Source organism: Anabrus simplex, chromosome 2 (genome assembly GCF_040414725.1).
Source record: "Anabrus simplex isolate iqAnaSimp1 chromosome 2, ASM4041472v1, whole genome shotgun sequence".
Classification (NCBI taxonomy): domain Eukaryota; kingdom Metazoa; phylum Arthropoda; class Insecta; order Orthoptera; family Tettigoniidae; genus Anabrus; species Anabrus simplex.
This window is the reverse complement of record NC_090266.1, coordinates 200,948,727-200,968,583: the sequence shown is the minus strand read 5'-3', so window position 1 is coordinate 200,968,583 and position 19,857 is coordinate 200,948,727. Positions and strand designations below refer to the sequence as shown.

Below are 19,857 nucleotides of genomic sequence, written 5' to 3'. Positions count from 1 at the left end.
TAAACTAAAACATTAGATAAAAAGACGACAAATGAAGTGCAAAGTTATTGAGAGTTGTGCAACCCTGCAACCATACCACGCACCGCCCCTTCTGCAAAGTATGCATGAGTCGTGAGAAGAAATATGGTTCTGTCAATGTGGTCTGCGGTTAGTAGCTTCCCGACCTTTCGATCCGAGATAATTACCAGCCCTTTGGGAAGCTGGAGCACAAGACTCTACAGACAGCGTCAACACCTCTGTAAAGCGCATGCGCTTTTGCTAGCAGAAGGCAAGGTGCACGTGTGGTCCCTGTTTATGTGCTTTCACCCGGTTTCTGCTTTAGCTTTGTGTGTTTTGTGTTGCATTCCGTGTATATCTTCTTCAGTGTTTCTGAATTTAGCTAATGAAGTCATCAAAATGTATTTCATTAGTTATGCGTTAATGCCACGATTACTAATGTTATTAAATTAGTACAAATGGACTTACTCCATAATGCCTCCATCATTAATCTGTCACTTTAAATACTTTTTGCCCTTTCGACACATCAACCCAGTTATTAAGGAATATATTTCAATTTACTTCATTGAAAACCAGACGGTCCCTCATTTCTATACAAATACTAAGAAAAATTGTAATAGGACGATTTTATTCCTTGGACCTGTTAAGACGCATTTCATTCCATGTTCTGCAGACAAGATCTCGTCAGCACCAATTATTTCACGTTCAAACGTCAAAAATATTGCATCAGTCAAATTCACCTTTCGTAAAAATGACAACGCTTTATAACACTGTAACAAAAGAAGTCGATATATTCACCAAATGGGATAAAGAATTCAGTAAGAAACTAGAAGCCTGCCTTTACAATCTGTAAATTTTTGATTATTCCTTCTTTCTGGTATTCTTCATATTTCTTAGTGTACTCATTCATGTTTTCAGTTTCTTTGTTTTTGCATTGTCTTTTGCTTTGAATTACCGTGTGATTTCTTACTGAATTTTTCATTCATTATCAACTGTAAATGGTATCATATATAATGTTAATTTTGTTCTATTTTGTTTTTTGTTCATTTTTAACTTTGTTTTTGTTAAACTTTAACTTTATAGATACAGATTGTCACTGAATATCAAGAAGGTACTTAACTGGGTGTAAAACCTGTGTACTTTCAGATAAATTAAATAAATAAATAAATAAATAAATAAATAAATAAATAAATAAATAAATAAATAAATTGGAAATTTATTTAACATCACCCTTGGTAAGTTATTCCAATCCATAACACCCCTTCCCATAAGCGAATATTTGCCCCAGTTTGTCCTCTTGAATGCCAACTTTATCTTCATATTGTGATTTTTCCTACTTTTAAAGACACTACTCAAACTTATTCGTCTACTGATGTCCTTCAACGCCATCTCTCCACTGACAGCTGGGAATATACCACTTAGTCGAGTAGCTCGTCTCCTTTCTCCTAGTTCTTCCCATCCCAAACTTTGCAACATTTTTGAAACGCTACTCTTTTGTCAGACATCACCCAGAACAAATCGAGCTGCTTTTCTTTGGATTGTTTCCAGTTTTCGAATCAAGTAATCCTGGTGAGGGTCCCATACACTGGAACCGTACTCTAGTTGGGGTCTTACCAGAGACTTATATGTCCCCTCCTTTACATCCTTACTACATAACCATGTGCAGAGATCTGTACCCATTATTTACGATCATGTTTATGTGATTACCACAATGAAGATCTTTCCTTATACACTGACTGACAGAGCAAATGCAACACCAAGAAGGAGTGGTCAGAACTTATGCCAATTGCAGGGTAGACTGACGTCACTGAGGTATGCTCATGATGTGAAATGCGCCGCTGTGCTGCGCACGTAGCGAACGATAAATGGGACACGGCGTTGGCGAATGGCCCACTTCGTACCGTGATTTCTCAGCCGACAGTCATTGTAGAACGTGTTGTCGTGTGCCACAGGACACGTGTATAGCCAAGAATGCCAGGCCGCCGTCAACGGAGGCATTTCCAGCAGACAGACGACTTTACGAGGGGTATGGTGATCGGGCTGAGAAGGGCAGGTTGGTCGCTTCGTCAAATCGCAGCCGATACCCATAGGGATGTGTCCACGGTGCAGCGCCTGTGGCGAAGATGGTTGGCGCAGGGACATGTGGCACGTGCGAGGGGTCCAGGCGCAGCCCGAGTGACGTCAGCACGCGAGGATCGGCGCATCCGCCGCCAAGCGGTGGCAGCCCCGCACGCCACGTCAACCGCCATTCTTCAGCATGTGCAAGACACCCTGGCTGTTCCAATATCGACCAGAACAATTTCCCGTCGATTGGTTGAAGGAGGCCTGCACTCCCGGCGTCCGCTCAGAAGACTACCATTGACTCCACAGCATAGACGTGCACGCCTGGCATGGTGCTGGGCTAGAGCGACTTGGATGAGGGAATGGCGGAACGTCGTGTTCTCCGATGAGTCACGCTTCTGTTCTGTCAGTGATAGTCACCGCAGACGAGTGTGGCGTCGGCGTGGAGAAAGGTCAAATCCGGCAGTAACTGTGGAGTGCCCTACCGCTAGACAACGCGGCATCATGGTTTGGGGCGCTATTGCGTATGATTCCACGTCACCTCTAGTGCGTATTCAAGGCACGTTAAATGCCCACCGCTACGTGCAGCATGTGCTGCGGCCGGTGGCACTCCCGTACCTTCAGGGGCTGCCCAATGCTCTGTTTCAGCAGGATAATGCCCGCCCACACACTGCTCGCATCTCCCAACAGGCTCTACGAGGTGTACAGATGCTTCCGTGGCCAGCGTACTCTCCGGATCTCTCACCAATCGAACACGTGTGGGATCTCATTGGACGCCGTTTGCAAACTCTGCCCCAGCCTCGTACGGACGACCAACTGTGGCAAATGGTTGACAGAGAATGGAGAACCATCCCTCAGGACACCATCCGCACTCTTATTGACTCTGTACCTCGACGTGTTTCTGCGTGCATCGCCGCTCGCGGTGGTCCTACATCCTACTGAGTCGATGCCGTGCGCATTGTGTAACCTGCATATCGGTTTGAAATAAACATCAATTATTCGTCCGTGCCGTCTCTGTTTTTTCCCCAACTTTCATCCCTTTCGAACCACTCCTTCTTGGTGTTGCATTTGCTCTGTCAGTCAGTGTATTAAAACCTAAGTACTTACAATGATCCCCAAAATGAACTTTCACCCCATCAACGCAGTAATTAAAACTGAGAGGACTTATCCTATTTGTGAAACTCACAACCTGACTTTTAACCCGGTTTATCATCATAGCATTGCCTACTGTCCATCTCACAACACTATCGAGGTCATTTTGCAGTTGCTCACAGTCTTGTAACTTATTTATTAATCTGTACAGAATAACACCATCTGGAAAAAGCCTTATCTCTGATATCACTTCTTTACACATATCATTGATATATATGTATGAGAAAACATAAAGGTCCAATAATACTGCCATGAGGAATTCCCCTCTTAATGATTGCAGGGACAGATAAAACGTCGCCCACTTTAATTCCCTGAGTTCTATTTTCTAGACACCGAGCAACCCATTCAGTCACTCCTTTGTCAAGTCCAATTGCACTCATTTTTGCCAGTAGTCTCCCATGATCTACGCTATCAAATGCCTTAGACAGGTCAATCGCAATACAATCCAATTGACCTCCTGAATCCAGGATACATAAATACATAAATAGATCAATAAATAATAATAATAATAATAATAATAATAATAATAATAATAATAATAATAATAATAATAATAATAATTGTACCGGGGTACGCCTTCCCCGTCCCATTGAACTGCGTGCCTTCTAGGAAGCCATCTGTCCTAAGAATCTCCAGCTGATGTAACTCAAGATACTTGGACCTTCAACCATTAAATGTCTCTACTATCGACCTATGTGTTCCCTCTGGCGGGATTAAGAACAATTAATTTTGAAGGGAATATCATTTTTTGAACGTGGCAAACCTTAAGTGTTTGCAGATGTTTATTTTTAAATGTATGTATGTAGTCAACAGTCCTAAGGCTTCCTTCTTCCTTAGTTATAAACTAATTAGGATTTTTAAAAATATTTTTATAACCAATTAAAATTGGGGGTGTGTACAGGCAATCTGCCCATCTCAAGAGAATTCTGGAATTTTCCCCTCTGAGGTGCTATGAACAATGCGCGCTTTAGGCCCGTATTGTCTTCTTCATCGCTCCGGTGTAGTGAGTGCGGCGTTATTAGGAGGCAGGGGCTGCAGGCCCGCATTTGGAAGACCCAACAACTCAAGGTAATGGCAGACATCTCTTAACACGTGATAGATCTAGGCAGATAACTTGAGGGGAATGTTTGAAGCTCCTTCTTAATGTAAAGTTCTAAAGTCATTGTTTAAATGTAAATTTTCGGCACGTCTGAGGACACTGTTCAAATCCCTGCTGGGAAACATGTAAATTAAGAGAACAAAGAGTGCTCACCCTCTGTTGATTCCCACTCAACTTGTTATGGAGTGTCTAAAATTTTCTAAACCTCTGAATTCTTCACACTGCTTTTGTACTTAATATTTTTGCATCTAGTCACCCCTCTGTAGGGGTACAGGGTTAGCCTCTGCAACTTCGGGCCATAAGCCCATTTAGGGTTTTAAGTGTTCCTTCTGAAAGGAGCGCAAGTGTTTCACCTCCTAGCCTTTTGTTCACCGCCGAGTGTGTTAAATATTTTACTTTCTTATTAAGGCCATTTAGTATGGGCACTCGTTGCCCCCGTTTAAGATGTAATCATTGATAAACGAGTGTGTAACAGACTGCTGAGCAGAAGTGACTGTAAACACAGTTTTTGAAAGTCGTAAGCATAATTTGTAAGAAGCTTGTGCCTCTTAGAGGTAACCTTTTGTAGCTCAGTCTCCTAGAATGTAAACTAGTGGAGCAAATATCCTCGTGTTAAAGCGTACCTGTTCAGAGCTATATTGCTCATCCCCTGTAAATTATTGTGTGGATAATGTATTTATTGTACCTGATTTTGGACATACAGTCCGCTGTTGTTAACAGAGCTGACGGGCTCTTTGGTAAATATATTTAGCGGTTATTTATTCCAAATCACATTTAAAATAAAAAAGGGAAAGAAATAAAATTTTAAAATTGACTGTTTTAAATTATGCTCTGGTAATTTCCCTGACCACCCACTTACCCCCCCCCGACACCCTCTTATACCTCTGGGTTCCACGAAATCCCCGGAACAATAATAATAATAATAATAATAATAATAATAATAATAATAATAATAATAATAATAATAATCATTAATAACAATAAATTAAAAATAATACTTTTTATTTATTCTGGCAAAGTTTGGGATGTACTTCCTTTCTTACACTTAACCAGTCATAACCTATAAAACTGTTAAATAAATAAATAAATAAATAAATAAATAAATAAATAAATAAATAAATAAATAAATAAATAAATAAATCAGTCTATGGGGATACGTGATGGAGCGTGGATTCTCACTCTATCTTTCTTTCCGCCTTCTTAAGTTCCTATTTACGCCTTTGAGCAGCCGTCGCTTGGTAGGACATGGCCCTTGCTAATTGAAAATGCGTCTGTAATGTAAAGTAACGAATATGTTGAAACGACAATTGTAACGTCTACCACTTAAAATGTAAGCCAAGGGGAGTCGAAGCAAATTTAACGGAAGGCACTGCTAAAAAAGGAAGATTTATAATATCACATTGAAAGCGTCTTTTTCTCTCTCAAACAGTAGAATATTTCACATCCTTTAGTTTAACATGGTGCCAAAAATATAGGACGTAAACTGAAAAAGAATTGTTGGTTTTTGGCATGCATTCTTCAGATTTCATATCCAATAAAATTAAACTGTAAACAAATATGTATTTGTCATGAAGGCTACATGCATATTATATTCATTATTATTGTACAGTGGAAACGTTTGTACAAATTTTTGAACAACATTTTCTTATCAGAACTGAACGTATTAAATAGGTTTCTCTTCTTCTGGTTGACTGAGGTCAATAATAATTTAGATCCACTATATCAGAACCTGGCGTGCTTCTTATTGCTTCTTATTCATTTTCTATGGAAAGAGTTGCGCGTTCAACAATCCAGAGTTTTGAGGGTTACCTGTAAATAAAAAAATCGTCAGAGTTTACTTTGGATTGCAAAAAGTCCCTTCTATTTGCCCACTCCGTTTTGTCATTATAACAACGCAGCACTCTCATCAATGTAACTAAAATGCCCGCTGTAAGAATTTTAACAAATTTCCGCTCCATGCAGGTTGTATCAGAGGTGGTGGCACAAACCTATACGGTGGACCCAACACGACAGAAGAAGCAAAACTATGGTACCGTGTAATATCGTCCTTGTTTTGTTATAAAAGGCTATTGTTAACAAGGTGTAAAGTGTGTTTCTCTTATTTGATACTAACTAGAAATACGGTACCGTTATCAAAGTGTGTAAAGCAAACAATATGCCTTTATGTACAAGCAATCCCGTCAGTAGGGAAGCATCAGCATACATCCACCATTATCTCGCGAGCGCAATGGTTTTTTTGCGAACCCGTGTTCACTGAAGCGTTCTTGCTTCTCCTCCTGTACTTTAAACCGTTTTGGCTTGTGTCATCACGTCTAATACATCCTGTGTAAACTACAATGAATCAAACCGTGCACCAAAAGCTGTTTTACTAGCAATTTTGTCTCTACTGAAGAGATTTCTAGTTTTGTAATAAGAGAATAATGTTATGGAGGTAGAACATATAGAAATTATGCTTACCTTTCTAGCTTCTTGAAGCATTGTAACCACAGAATCCAAGGTCTCTTCACCAGTAGGTATGATCTGATCAGCAGGAAGGATAAACGAATCTTTATCCCTGAGTTCGTAAGTGAAGGTTATTGGCTTCCTAAGTACCCCTCGTACCCAATCGACACTGCCGCCACTAGCAGGAACTGAAACAACAAGCGTATGTCTGACTACAACCCACACGAAAATCGGTGCTTAAGTAGAAGCTGGAATAACAGGACTCAATACAAGCTGTCCTAATAAGTTACTAGCAGGAACTGAATTATAACAGTACTTGACCTCTTGTTATACTAACAGTAACAAGAACTGAAATTTTGGGATATGGTGGTTTCGAACCGCAACGTCAGCAGCCCTGAAGATGGTTCCCTGTGGTTTCCCATTTTTGTGCCAGGCAAATGCTTGGGATGTACCTTCATGAAAGCCACGTCCATTGCCTTCCCAGTCCCATCGTCATCGAAAACCTATCTCTGTTAGTGTGATGTTAAACATCTAGCAAAAGGAAATGAACTGGAACTACAACAAGTACTAACACTAGTGCCACTTGCAGGAATTCGAACTGAAAGTACACTGAAAGGGCAATAATAGCGAAGAGGTCATATTGGAGTTCCCCGAGTATACAGCAACAAAAGACGAAATAAGTAAAGGAAATAAGTACATGGAGCAACTGTACACGTACTCCCAAGTCCTCTGTATAAAGTAGCAGCAGCAGCAAAAAGAAGTTGTCTTATCCTGCATGACCTTGGCGCTATGTATTACACCTCAGTATAATGATATATAGAAATAATTGTTACTGTTAGTGCTTTTGATCTCTTTCTCGATTACTCCACCTCTGGCATAGGATCTCGTCCTTAAAGAATCCAAGTGATGTTGCTTCAGCCGACATGTACTTTGCCGAGCTCGATAGCTGCAGTCGCTTAAGTGCTGCCGGTATCCAGTATTCGGGAGATAGTGAGTTCGAACCCCACTGTCGGCAGCCCTGAAGATGGTTTTCCGTGGTTTCCCATTTTCACACCAGGCAAATACTGGGGCTGTACCTTAATTAAGGCCACGGCCGCTTCCTTCGCAGTCCTAGCCCTTTCCTGTCCCATCGTCGCCATAAGACCTATCTGTGTCGGTGCGACGTAAAGCCAATAGCAAAAAAAAGACATGTACTTTTCTGAAAGTTAAGAATTAAATTAACTTTCTCAGTGAGGGAATCCTTCCTTTCGATGTGATAATTCATGGAACCGAAATGGCGATGAACGTGCTAGAGCTAAACACGGTATGCATAAATTGTCCGAAACACAGAAGACATACGACATACTTAAAAGTGAGATGAAACAACTTGCGGGTGGGCCAGGCATGGTGCAAATCTCCCTTGGCTGCCTGGACTCAGTTGCCATTTCACGGCAGTTGTGTGTTGTGTAAAGATGTAATCTCTTGTACTGTATATCAACATGTTTATCTTTTCACTGGTTGTTATTTCAGTTCCGGAACGTACTCATGTCTCATACCTATCTGAATTGAAGGATAGGTACTTTGCTAGTTTTAAATTGTTTCTGTTCCATAATTTCTTTGGAGACAAATCTATTTGTAAGAAATTAAACAACTAGCCCTAGTTTCAAGATATGTGATAGTTTTAGCAAAATGTGTGAGATGTCTCTTAAACAATTCCTTTGTGTCACGGAATCCTGAACTTTTCTCTTAGTAGCTGAAGAAGTGTTGAAGAATTACAGCACACTTCTTGCCATGGTTAAACAACTCACACAAAACAAGATGTTATAATACGACAGCGTCATCCGGGTCCTTATTTTTTATCGCTTGGTGTGCAAGATACATTGCTGAACAGTACTCACAGAGAAGGTCTACGATGTTTCCTACTTGATACTCCGTGCCGTATCGTCTTGCGAGCGATTTCACCGCCTTCTTACCGATCTCCATCTATAAAAGAGAATAAAAAGAAAGAATATCAATTCATGCTATGTATTCAAGTCTTATTGGTCTTAAGGGACACAAGCGTGGAAGAAATTTCTCCCAAAAAGAGATTTCTTAACGTACGAATAAAGGTACTGACACAGGCCAATCATATTTTCCTACTCTTTAAATGCCAACCGCTGCGTCGGATTTGATCCAACAATCTAGAGTACAGAAGGTATGTTGTTATGGAGCGGCAATAGGTAGTAGTATCATTCTTATTCTTCATCAGCTTTTTCGCACGTACATGGATCCGGCACTTTGCAATGATTCAGGAGAGATTTACGGTGGGATGCCTTTCCTGACGCCAACCACACACAGATTTCTAGATCATAACGGGTGGGTGCGAGATAGGGATCTGCGCTCAGATGGCCTTCACTTAAACCGCAGTGGTTGCATTCAGGGGAACGGAGTGGCCTAGGGAGTGGTGATAAGAGTACAGGGTTCTGGAAGTCAAGTAGCGATGCCATTAAAAAAATTAGTGTTGAAATGTAGAAGCATTGTCAAGAAAGGAATAGAATTAAGTATTTTAATAGATATATACTTAACGGATATTGTAACTGGAGTTGAATTAAGGCTGAGAAATTATATAATTGATGCAGAAATTTTCTCACGGAACTGGAGTGTGTATCGTAGAGAAAGGATAGGAATGGTGGGACGGGGAGTATTCATTCTGGTGTAGGAAGAATTTGTAAGCTATGAAAAAGTTAAAGATGACATTCATAAAATTCTACGTGTAAGGCTCTTTTCTGAAGATAATAAGCATCTTGATGTCTTTGGAGTGTACAGACCGGGAAACGATAGCGTTGACGCTGATTCAGAATTATTTGATAAGATAATCAGTTATTTGAGAAACGATATGGAAAGGAATGTGATGGTAGCGGGAGATCTCAGTTTACCAAATGTTAATTGGGAAGGTAATGCGAACGACAAATGGCAAATAAATTAATGTGGGAAGGACAGTTGATTCAGAAAGTGATGAAAACAGCTAGAGGGAAGAATACTCTGGACGGGGTGCTGGTAAAACCAGATGAGCTCTATAGAGAAACCGAAGTAATAAATGGCATTAGTGATCAAGAAGCTGTTTTTGTCGTTGTTAAAAATAAATGTGATAGAAAGAGAGATCTTAAAAGTAAGACTATTAGGCAGTACCCTAGGGTTGATAAAACAGGCACGAAGGAGTTTAAAAAAGTAATTATGTTCGGTGTAAAACGGTAAATAAAAATGTAAACAGGCTGTAGAATGGATTTAAAGCAATTGTTGAGGAATGTGAAAACGGATTTGTACCTTTAAAGGTGGTAAGGAATGTTAAAGACCCACTACAATATAACAGAGAAGTAAAGAGGCTAAGAAGGAGGTGCAGACTGGAAATAAATAAATTTAGAAATGGCTGTGGAAGTAAGGAGAAATTGAAGGAGCTTAGTAGGAAATCGAATATATCAAAGAAGTCAGCTAAGGTTAACATGATGGCAAGCATAATAGGCAGTCATACAAATTTTAGTGAAAAATGGAAGAGTATGTATTGGTACTTTAAGACCGAAACAGGTTCCAAGAAGGACATTCCAGGAATCCTTAATGAACATGGGGAGTGTGTATGTGAGGATCTTCAAATGGCAGAACTATGCAGTCAGCAGTATGTAAAGATTGTTGGTTACAAGGATAATGTCCAATACTAATACTAATATTAAAGAATACTAATACTAAAGAAGTATTAAAACTTACCTATGATAACAATGACATTTACAATAAGATACAAAAGTGGAAAACTAGAAAAGCCGCTGGAATTGATATGATTTCTGGGATATACTAAAGACAATGGGTTGGGATATAGTTCCATATCTGAAGTACTTATTTGATTACTGTTTGGATGAAGGAGCTATACCAAATGAATGGAGAGTTTCTAAAGTAGCCCCTGTGTATAGAGGAATGGGTGATAGACATAAAGCTAAAAATTACAGGCCGGTCAGTTTAACATGCCTTGCATGTAAGCTTTGGAAAAGCATTCTTTCTGATTATTTTAAACATGTTTGCGAAATTAATATCTGGTTCGATAGAAGGCAGTTCGGATTTAGGTAAGGTTATTCCACTGAAGCTCAGCTCATAGGATTCCTGCAAGATATAGCAGATGTCTTGGATTCAGGAGATCAAATGGACTGTACCGTGATTGACCTGTCCAGGGCATTTGATAGGCTGGATCATGAGAGACTACTGGCAAAGATGAATGCAATTGGACTAGACAAAGGAGTGACTGAATGGGTGGCTATATTTCCATAAAATAGATCTCAGAGAAGTAGAGTAGGCGAAGCTTTATCTGACCCCGTAATAATTAAGTGGAGAATTCCTCAAGGCAGTGTTTTTGGAACTTTATGTTTTCTTATATTTATAAATGATATGAGTAAAGAACTTGAATTAGAGATTAGGATTTTTGTGGGTAATGTTATTCTGCATAGAGTAATAAATAAGTTACAAGATTGTGGGAAACTGCAAAATGACCTTGATAATGTTGTGAGATGATGATAAACGGTGTTAAAAGTCAGGTTGTGAGTTTCACAAATAGGAAAAATCCTCTCAGTTTTAATTACTGTCTCGACGGGGGGAATGTTCCTGATGGGAATCATTGTAAGTACCTAAGTTATATAAAGAAGGATCTTCATTGAGGTAATCACATAAGTGGGATTGCAAATAAACAAAAAATTTTACCAAGTTGCTTTACGTCGCACCGACAGAGATATGTCTTATGGCGACGATGGGATAGGAAAGGACTATGATAGAGAAGGAAGCGGCCGTGGCCTTAATTAAGGTACAGCCCCAGCATTTGCCTGGTGTGAAAATGGGAAATCACGGAATACCATCTTCAGGACTGCCGACAGAGGGGTTCCAACCCACTATGTCCCGAATACTGGATACTGGCCGCACTTAAGTTACTGCACCTATCGAGCTCGGTGGATTGTAAATAAAGGGTACAGATCTCTGCACGTAGTTATGAGGTTGATTGGGGGTTGTAGTAAGGATGTAAAGGAGAGGGCATATACGTCTCTGGTAAGACCCCAAATAGAGTTTGGTTCCAGTGTATGGGATCCTCACCAGGATTACTTGATTCAAGAAGTGGAAAAAATTAAAAGAAATGCAGCTGGATTTGTTCTGGGTGATTTCCGACAAAAGAGCAGCGTTACAGAAATGTTGAAAAGTTTGGTCTGAGAAGACTTGGGAGAATGTAGACGAGCTGCTCGACTAAGCGGTATGTTTCGAGGTCTCAATGGAGAGATGGCGTGGAATGACATTAGTAGACGAACAAGTCTGAGGGGTATCTTTAAAAGTAGGATAGATTACAATATGAAGAGAAAATTGGAATTCAAGAGGACAAATAGGGCAATTATTCGTTTGTAAGAAGGGGGAGTTTTCGGAATAACTTACCAACGTAGATGTTCAATAAATTTCCAATTTCTTTGAAACCATTTAAGGAAAGGCTAGGAAAACTACAGATTGGGATCTGCCACCTGGGTGACTGCCCTAAATGCAGATCAGTAGTGACTGATGAGGGATTTATTCACAATCGAATGATTTTATGTAGGTTTTTAGTGTGGTATGTTGTATGCATTAGAGAGCCTCCGTGTCCCAGGTGACAGCGGGCCGGACTTTTACAGCAGGGGTCCGTGGCTCAAATGCCGGTCACTCCATGTCAGATTTGTGCTGGACAAAGCGGAGGCGGGACATTTTTCTCCGAATACCTACTCCGGTTTTCGTTACCACATTTCATTGCAGCAACACTGTCCAATATGATTTCATTTCATCAGACAGGCATTAATCCTTGCCCCAGAGGAGTGCGACGGGCTTCGGTAGCGACACAGTTCGGATGTTCCCTGCTAGATGGGGGCTTTATTTATTCCATTCACGATCCGGTTGAATCACTGGATACTGGCTGTGCATTTTCTTTATCTATGTTGGGTGTAAATGAATATGTGTATCAAGACAAACATTAAAACCCAACCACAAGCTAGAACAATTAAGCAGACAATTTTATAATACCCGACCTAGCTGCGAATCGAGAACACCACTATACTAACCATTGAGCCATGAGCCGAAATAGCATTAGTAATTGTGATAGAAATAACTATTTAACTAGAATGGAAAAAAAATGTGCCGGACACCATTAAACTGATAAAGGGAGCTGGGTTAACGAGATATGGGATCTATAGGATAGGAACTCATTGTTCATTCCTAGTTATCCGTTACATTTTGGCCCGAGTATGAGGACATAGTGCACTCAGAAATATCAACTATCAATGGGCAGGGAAACGAAGTATCTCATTGGTCAAGTAGATACTGATCTCTGTTACAACTACAAACATGTCCTAAGTGACAATGTGTTAAGAGTTTTCCTGGAGTATTTTATATACAGAACGATAATGAAAACCTGCACACGTACAGTTCAAAATAGGAAGTAGTGTCATTGATTAAATCCATTCCTTAAATTGGTGTAACTTTGTCCACCCAGGGAAATTTCAACCATTCCGTGTCTAAGTCACCTTTCTGTACCGTGCTGCAGGAATGTATGTTTGCAAGACATAGCGTATTTACTCACTCATAGAGTATGATGAGCTTAAGGTTTATACTCGATCATAGGAAAATGAACTCAATGAAAATTGTTCTGATGGACTGCATGTCAGTGCATATTAGTCTTAAAAGGAAACAATGGATAGGAAGAGCGTTATCACATTCGCGGTTTTGGCACAGCAGCGACGATATGAAAAGGCAAAAACAGAGCAGAAATTCATATTTTAAAATGTTCAATTTTCATGGATACATATCCTTGAAGTGGTAATGCTGTAAGTTTATATATTTTCCCCTAAACATTTAGAACTGTAATAGATCAAGTATGGACATAAAGTACAAAAATTGGCCAAAGTTTTAAAGTACTAAGAGTCATCGTAATGGGACGTAAAGTACTTACATTATTTTGGAATACGCAAATTAATTCCTATAAACTAATAGTTAGTATCGGTACCATTGTGTGTTGTTTCCATTTGGGTCACCAATCCACCGACTAATTTAATGCAGATTCAATGCCACCTAACCTTGAGCTAACCTTTTCATTTCTACGTAACAAGTGCATCCTAAGTCTACTCTAATCTATGACTTGGTCTATCTCCACTATTTCTACCCTCATTGTTTTCCTCAGACTGTCTGGAAGGGTCCTGGGTGTCTCAAAATGTGTCACGTCAATCTGCCTCTTGTCCTGGTGAGATTTCACCAAGTTGCTCTCCTTCCACAACTCGAATTAGTATCCCTTCACTCATGATCCGATCCATCCAGCATTCTAACCCTCTTCTGTATCACTGTATTTCAAAATTGTCTTTTTTTAAATCTTTCAATATTGGCCATGTTTCACTTTCGAATATAAGTCTTAGTAAAAAAAGCCACCACTCTAATATGCATATGTTTGAAGTGGGAACATTTCTTTCCTTAGGATAGGCCTTTCTAGCTTGCGCTAGTCTGCACTTTATGTCATCTTTACGTCTGTCATTGCTAGTTATTCTGTTGCCTAAGAAATAATATTCATCTAGGCGTACTTCCTGAAAGACGCAGATGCAGATAATATAACGATATAATCAGCAGATCTCGGAGTTTTCATTTACGCTCCTTCGACTGTTATTCCTTTTCCAAATTCATTTTTTGGTGTCCTTCACCGTCGATTGTGTGAAAACTCTGAAAAGGAGAAGTTTAATATTTCCTACCGTATAACTACCTATTCTGCCTGCTGTCATTTCTTGATCGATACAGTACTTTGGCATCCATCAGTTGGCTCAGTCCAGATAAAGTGTAGCTTCCACCGATGTCCCAGTCTCGTCCATGGCTGAGACAAAATGGAAGCTGCTGGGATGTGGGTGGTGATGAGTGATGCCATTCGGAGCACAACCAGTGCGTTTGAGTGTTATGAAAGTCGTGCTACAAGGAGCACTGTCACTGTCTGGCCCAGTGAGGAAAGCTTTAGCAAAATACCTCACTTCTCATCTTGCCTAGGACACCTCATTTTGGTGATGTCATGGGTTTTTGTGGTTTTCCTATAACTGCATAGCCTATTTGCTATTTGAGGATCCAAACAGCCTCTGGGCTGATGAACGAACAGACAGATCTAACTATTAGGAAAAGAAACAGTGAGTTAGAGGAATCTTATTTAAAAAGAAGAAATAATTTTATCTTTCTTACACCAGCAATTGTGTGACAGCCCTTCAAAGGAGCAAGAAGAGAATGTCTATGAATTAGGACGGGAAAATATATACATTATATGGGATGTAGAATGTTTCGGAAGTAAAGTTATTGATCAATGGACAGGTTTGAGAAAGTCAAATGACTAGGAGAAGTGCATTTGAAATAATACATTTCAAGAAGGTACTACTAAACTGTTCAAATTAGTAGAAACGGTAGAAAGAAAAGAAAATGGACCGTTGTTATTACTTACCAAAGAATCATAGTTACAAATCGTTTCATTTGAATGTCCATATGGAATGAGCAGCATCTGACTGTAACTATGAAATGCAATGTAGATATCAAACTTATCCGCTATACTCGTTATATACTGGGATAAACTTCTAGTCTCTATTTCCGAAAAGGGCTTATCTCCAGCGTACTTCGGGTGACAAGGGTCCTCTGAAGATCCGCCATCTGAAAATATAAATGTCATCTCAGATTAAATATGCAGTAACTTCAGTGCTACGAATTTTCGAAAATTTTAATTTTTACTAGGTAACTCAAAAGCTAACTGTTATAGCAACACAAATTTAATATAAGATGGTATTATACAACTCTCGTTGCTATGAGTTACCGGCATGGTGGCTTGTGGTCTGAAATCTCAACTACTTATGTAACGGATGTTCCCATCACATTTATTAACTTACTCGCGCACTAGTTAACGAATCCGGGCGCCTACCGTGTTCCGAAAAATGCGTTGTTGCATTTTTTCGTTGTATGCTAGTGTGTTGATACTCTTGTTAACCAGAAATCGAAACGGACAAGACAGAACTCAAACAATAGTTGTTACGAACACCATTATAAGCTCCTCAATGACCCTGTAATATTAGAATTCCCACTCTGCATGGAGTATGGAAATGCAAACGTCAGGACGCTGCTGAATCATTGCTCTTGGAGAATTAGAAAAATGAACTCATCTTATTAGTACAGTGAGGAGAGACCGGTTCCGCTACTCTGCTATTATCATCATTTGCTGTTACCAAAATCCTGGCGGTTGTAAACGTAGATAGTGCATACATACATCATCATTATAGACCGTTACGCCTTTCAGAGTTCAGTCTGCAAGCCTCTGTGAATTTACTAAACGTCACCAAAATACTCTACTTGCAACTAGTGTTGTGGCCTCATTTAGTTCTCTACCTCTTATCTTTAAATCGTTAGAAACTGAGTCTAACCATCGTCACCTTGGTCTCCCTCTACTTCTCTTACCATCCATAACAGGTAACCTATCCCCCTCCATTCACCTCACATGACCCCACCACCAAAGCCGCTTTATGCACACGGCTTCATCCATCGAGTTCATTACTAACTTAGCCTCTATCTCATGATTCTGAGTACCCTCCTGCCATCGTTCACACTTGCTTTTAACAGCAATTATTCTCGCTACTTTCATGTCTGTTAAATCTAACTAAAGAATAAGACATTCTGAGTCCACCCAGCTTTCGCTCCCGTAAAGCAAAGTTGGTCTGAAACCAGACCGATGTAAAGATAGTTTCGTATGGGAGCTGACTTCCTTCTTACAGAATACTGTTGATCACAACTGCGAGCTCAGTGTATTAGCTGATTCAATCCCACTAACTATACTACCACTCTGGGGTAACACACATCCTAAATACTTGACATTATGTACCTTTTCTAGCTTTGTATCACCAATGTGACATTCGATTATGCTGGATTTTTTACCTACTGACATCACTTAGGCTTGGAAAGGCTGATTTTCATACCATATCCATTGAACATATTTTCAAGTTCCGAGATATTAGACTGCAGGCTTTCGGCACAATCTGCCAATTAAGACCAAGTCGTCAGCATAGGCCAGACTGCTTACTACATTTCCATTTAACTGAATCCATCCCTGCGACTTTATACCTTTTATATCGATGTAAACTACGAACAAAAAACGTGAAATATTACAGCCTTGTCTAACAACTGTAAGTAAAGTTAACCAAGAACTCATTCTACCATCAATTCTCACTGCAGCCCAATTGTCAACATTAATGCCTTTGATTGAATTTAATAATCTACCCCTAATACCATAGTCGACCAGGATGGCGAACACCTTTTCCCTCGGTACTCTGTCATATGCATTCTCTAGATTTACGAAACATAAACATAACTGTCTACTCCTCTCGTAGCATTTTTCAGTTACTTCAGTTACATGGCGCATACCGAAAATGTGATCCTGACAACCCCTCTGTGGTCTGAAATCACACTAGTTTTCATCCAACTTCCTCTCAACCGCTGATCGCACCCTCCCTTCCAAGATGCCAGTGAATAGTTTGCCTGGTATACTAACCAATGAGATACCTCGATAGTTGTTGCAATACTTCCTGTTCCCTGGCTTATAGTTAAGTGCACTTACTGCTTTTGTCCAATCTGAAGGTACCTTGCCAACACTCCATGCTAATATTATTACTCCATGAAGCCATTTCATTTCTGCCTTCCCACTATACTTCACCATTTTAGGTCCAATTTCATCTACGTATTCCTGCTGCTCTATGACAATGGAGTTTATTTACCGCCTTTTCCACTTCCTGAAGCGTAATTTCACCAACATCATTTTGCTCTTCCCATGAGCTCGGTTGTTCGTGTCACCACCAGGAAGATTCCCCTTTACGGAGAGAAAATTTTCGAAGTATTCCCTCCAACTGTCCGGTGATTCCCTGGAATCTGTTATGAGTTCACCTGAATTACCCTAAACACTGTTCATTTCCATTTTCCCTCCCTTCCTAAGATTCTTTATACTGTCCAGAAAGGTTTCCCTGCTGCTTGACCTAGCCCTTCCTGGTTACTACGAAAATCTTCGCACGACTTCTATCTGTATTCGGCAACTATTTGTTTCGCTCTGTTTCCTTAATCTACGTACAATTTCCTACCTGCATCAGCCCCTTCTATGGAACCATTTCTGCTAAGCCTTCTTTTTAAGTTTACAAGCTGTTCCTACTTCATCACTCCATCAAGATGGTAGTTTTTTCTCATCTTTACACACAATTGTTCCTAGGTATTCCCTTGCTGCTTCCATTACAGCATCGCTGAATGCCACCCATTCACTTTCTATATCTTGAACCTGCTTACTTTTCAACGTTTCGGAACTTCTCACTAATCATGTGCATGTACTTCTCTCTAATTTCCTCGTCCTGGTGATTTTGTACCTTTATTCGTTTACAGACAGATTTCACTTTCTCTATCCTAGGCCTAGAGATACATAGTTCACTACAGATCAGGTAGTGGTTTGTATCATAGAAAAATCCCTGAAAATCCCGTACATTCCTAACAGATTTCCTGAATTTGAAGTCGGTTAAAATATAGTCTATTATGGATCTGGTACCCCTAGCCTCCCATGTGTAGCGGCGAATAGCCTTATGCTTGAAGAATACATCCGTAACTGCTAAACCCATACTAGCACAGAAGTGCAGCAAACGCTCCCCATTCCTATTATCTTCCATACCTTCCCCACAGTTACCAATCACCCTTTCGTATCCTTCAGTTCTATTTCCAGGTCTCACACTGAAATCGCCCATTAGCCCTATCCTATCCTTGCTGTTGACCATGACTACGATGTCACTCAATACTTTATAAAATTTGACAACTTCATCCTCATCTGCACCATCACATGGTGAATACACTGAGACAATCCTCGTCCCAATTCCTCCAACTGCCAAATCTACCCGCATCATTTGCACATTTACGTGCTTAACAGAAACTATGTTACGTGGAATAGTATTCCTGATTACCCTGCCCTTCCGTTTTTAACACTCGTCAAGCATACTTTATAATCTCCTATCTCTTCCTCGTTATCTCCCCTTACCCGAATATCACTTACTCCTTGCACATCCAGATGCATCGTTTTTGCTCACTCAGCCAGTTATACATTCTTTCTTCCATAATCCCCATTAATATTGATAGCTCCCCATCGAATTCCAGTTCGTTCGCCAAGTTGTTTCCAAGGAGTCCATCGTCTGTCAAATGGAAGTGGGACTCCGTTACTCCCATAGGTCCGAGGCTTGCTTAACATGTTCTGAGCTCGGTAAATTCGTGAAGCAGGACGCCACCCTACTTACACATAGTCCAAGTCAGGATCTCTCCTCTAACGGGTCATGGACCACCGGTGGATTGTATAGTCTTAGCCGCCTGAGCACAAGGGGGGTCATGACTCAGAATATGTCCGAGATGCCCACTCCCATTCCATAGCAACTGGTATCCCGACTCTCAGGACGAGTTACTAGGCCACTCAGACGGTGCCCATGGTTCATGAACTAGGACGTGACTACAGTATCCCACACCATGGACCATCGAAAATGGTGGTTATAATATAAAATATGAATGTCATGTTGAATGGCTTAATGCTGACCGTTAACTAGCAAAAATATTTCGAGTATCTAGAAACTGAAAGATTTGCTCTTTCACACGTTACAACTGCCTTCAGCTTATGAATTTTGAATCTAGATCCAAACTGTACCAAGGAGATCATTTTATTAAGCAGTAGACTGATGGATATAAGTGATTGTATGTCTACCCCTCAGAGTCGTTCCTTCATACGAGGTCGCATATTATCTTTTATGGCCGGTTGCGCTTCCTGACGCCAATGTCAATTGAGGAGCTGATGAAGATGGTACGAATGGTGGTGAATAACACTGGATGATTAGGTCGAAGGAAACGGCTGTGGCCTATGAGTAAGAACTGTCCCGCAATTTTTCTGGAAGTTAAAATGGGGAACCACAGAAAATCATTCTCAGGATAGCCGACGGTGGGTTTCAAACCTAGGCGGCTGCCGGATGTAGTACTCGGTTCTAAAACCTCAGCGCGTTGATACGCGCGGCCAATCCGCTACGTGGTGGCTGTGATCCATTAACTGTAAGAAA

The 19,857-nt window shown here is 40.3% G+C and overlaps 1 protein-coding gene across 1 annotated transcript in view; it reads right to left on the bottom strand.

Annotated features, from left to right (window-relative positions):
- Positions 1–6,091: 6,091 nt before the first annotated feature.
- The window catches only part of LOC136863485 (zinc carboxypeptidase-like), a 60,648-nt gene continuing 46,882 nt past the window's right edge, over positions 6,092–19,857 (bottom strand). Inside the window, exons 8-11 of the mRNA XM_068225960.1 lie at positions 15,207–15,409; positions 8,629–8,713; positions 6,767–6,939; positions 6,092–6,118 (exon numbers count right to left, since the gene is read on the bottom strand). Of these exons, the coding sequence (XP_068082061.1) occupies positions 6,092–6,118; positions 6,767–6,939; positions 8,629–8,713; positions 15,207–15,409 (488 nt within the window). The remainder of the gene's footprint in view (positions 6,119–6,766; positions 6,940–8,628; positions 8,714–15,206; positions 15,410–19,857) is intronic.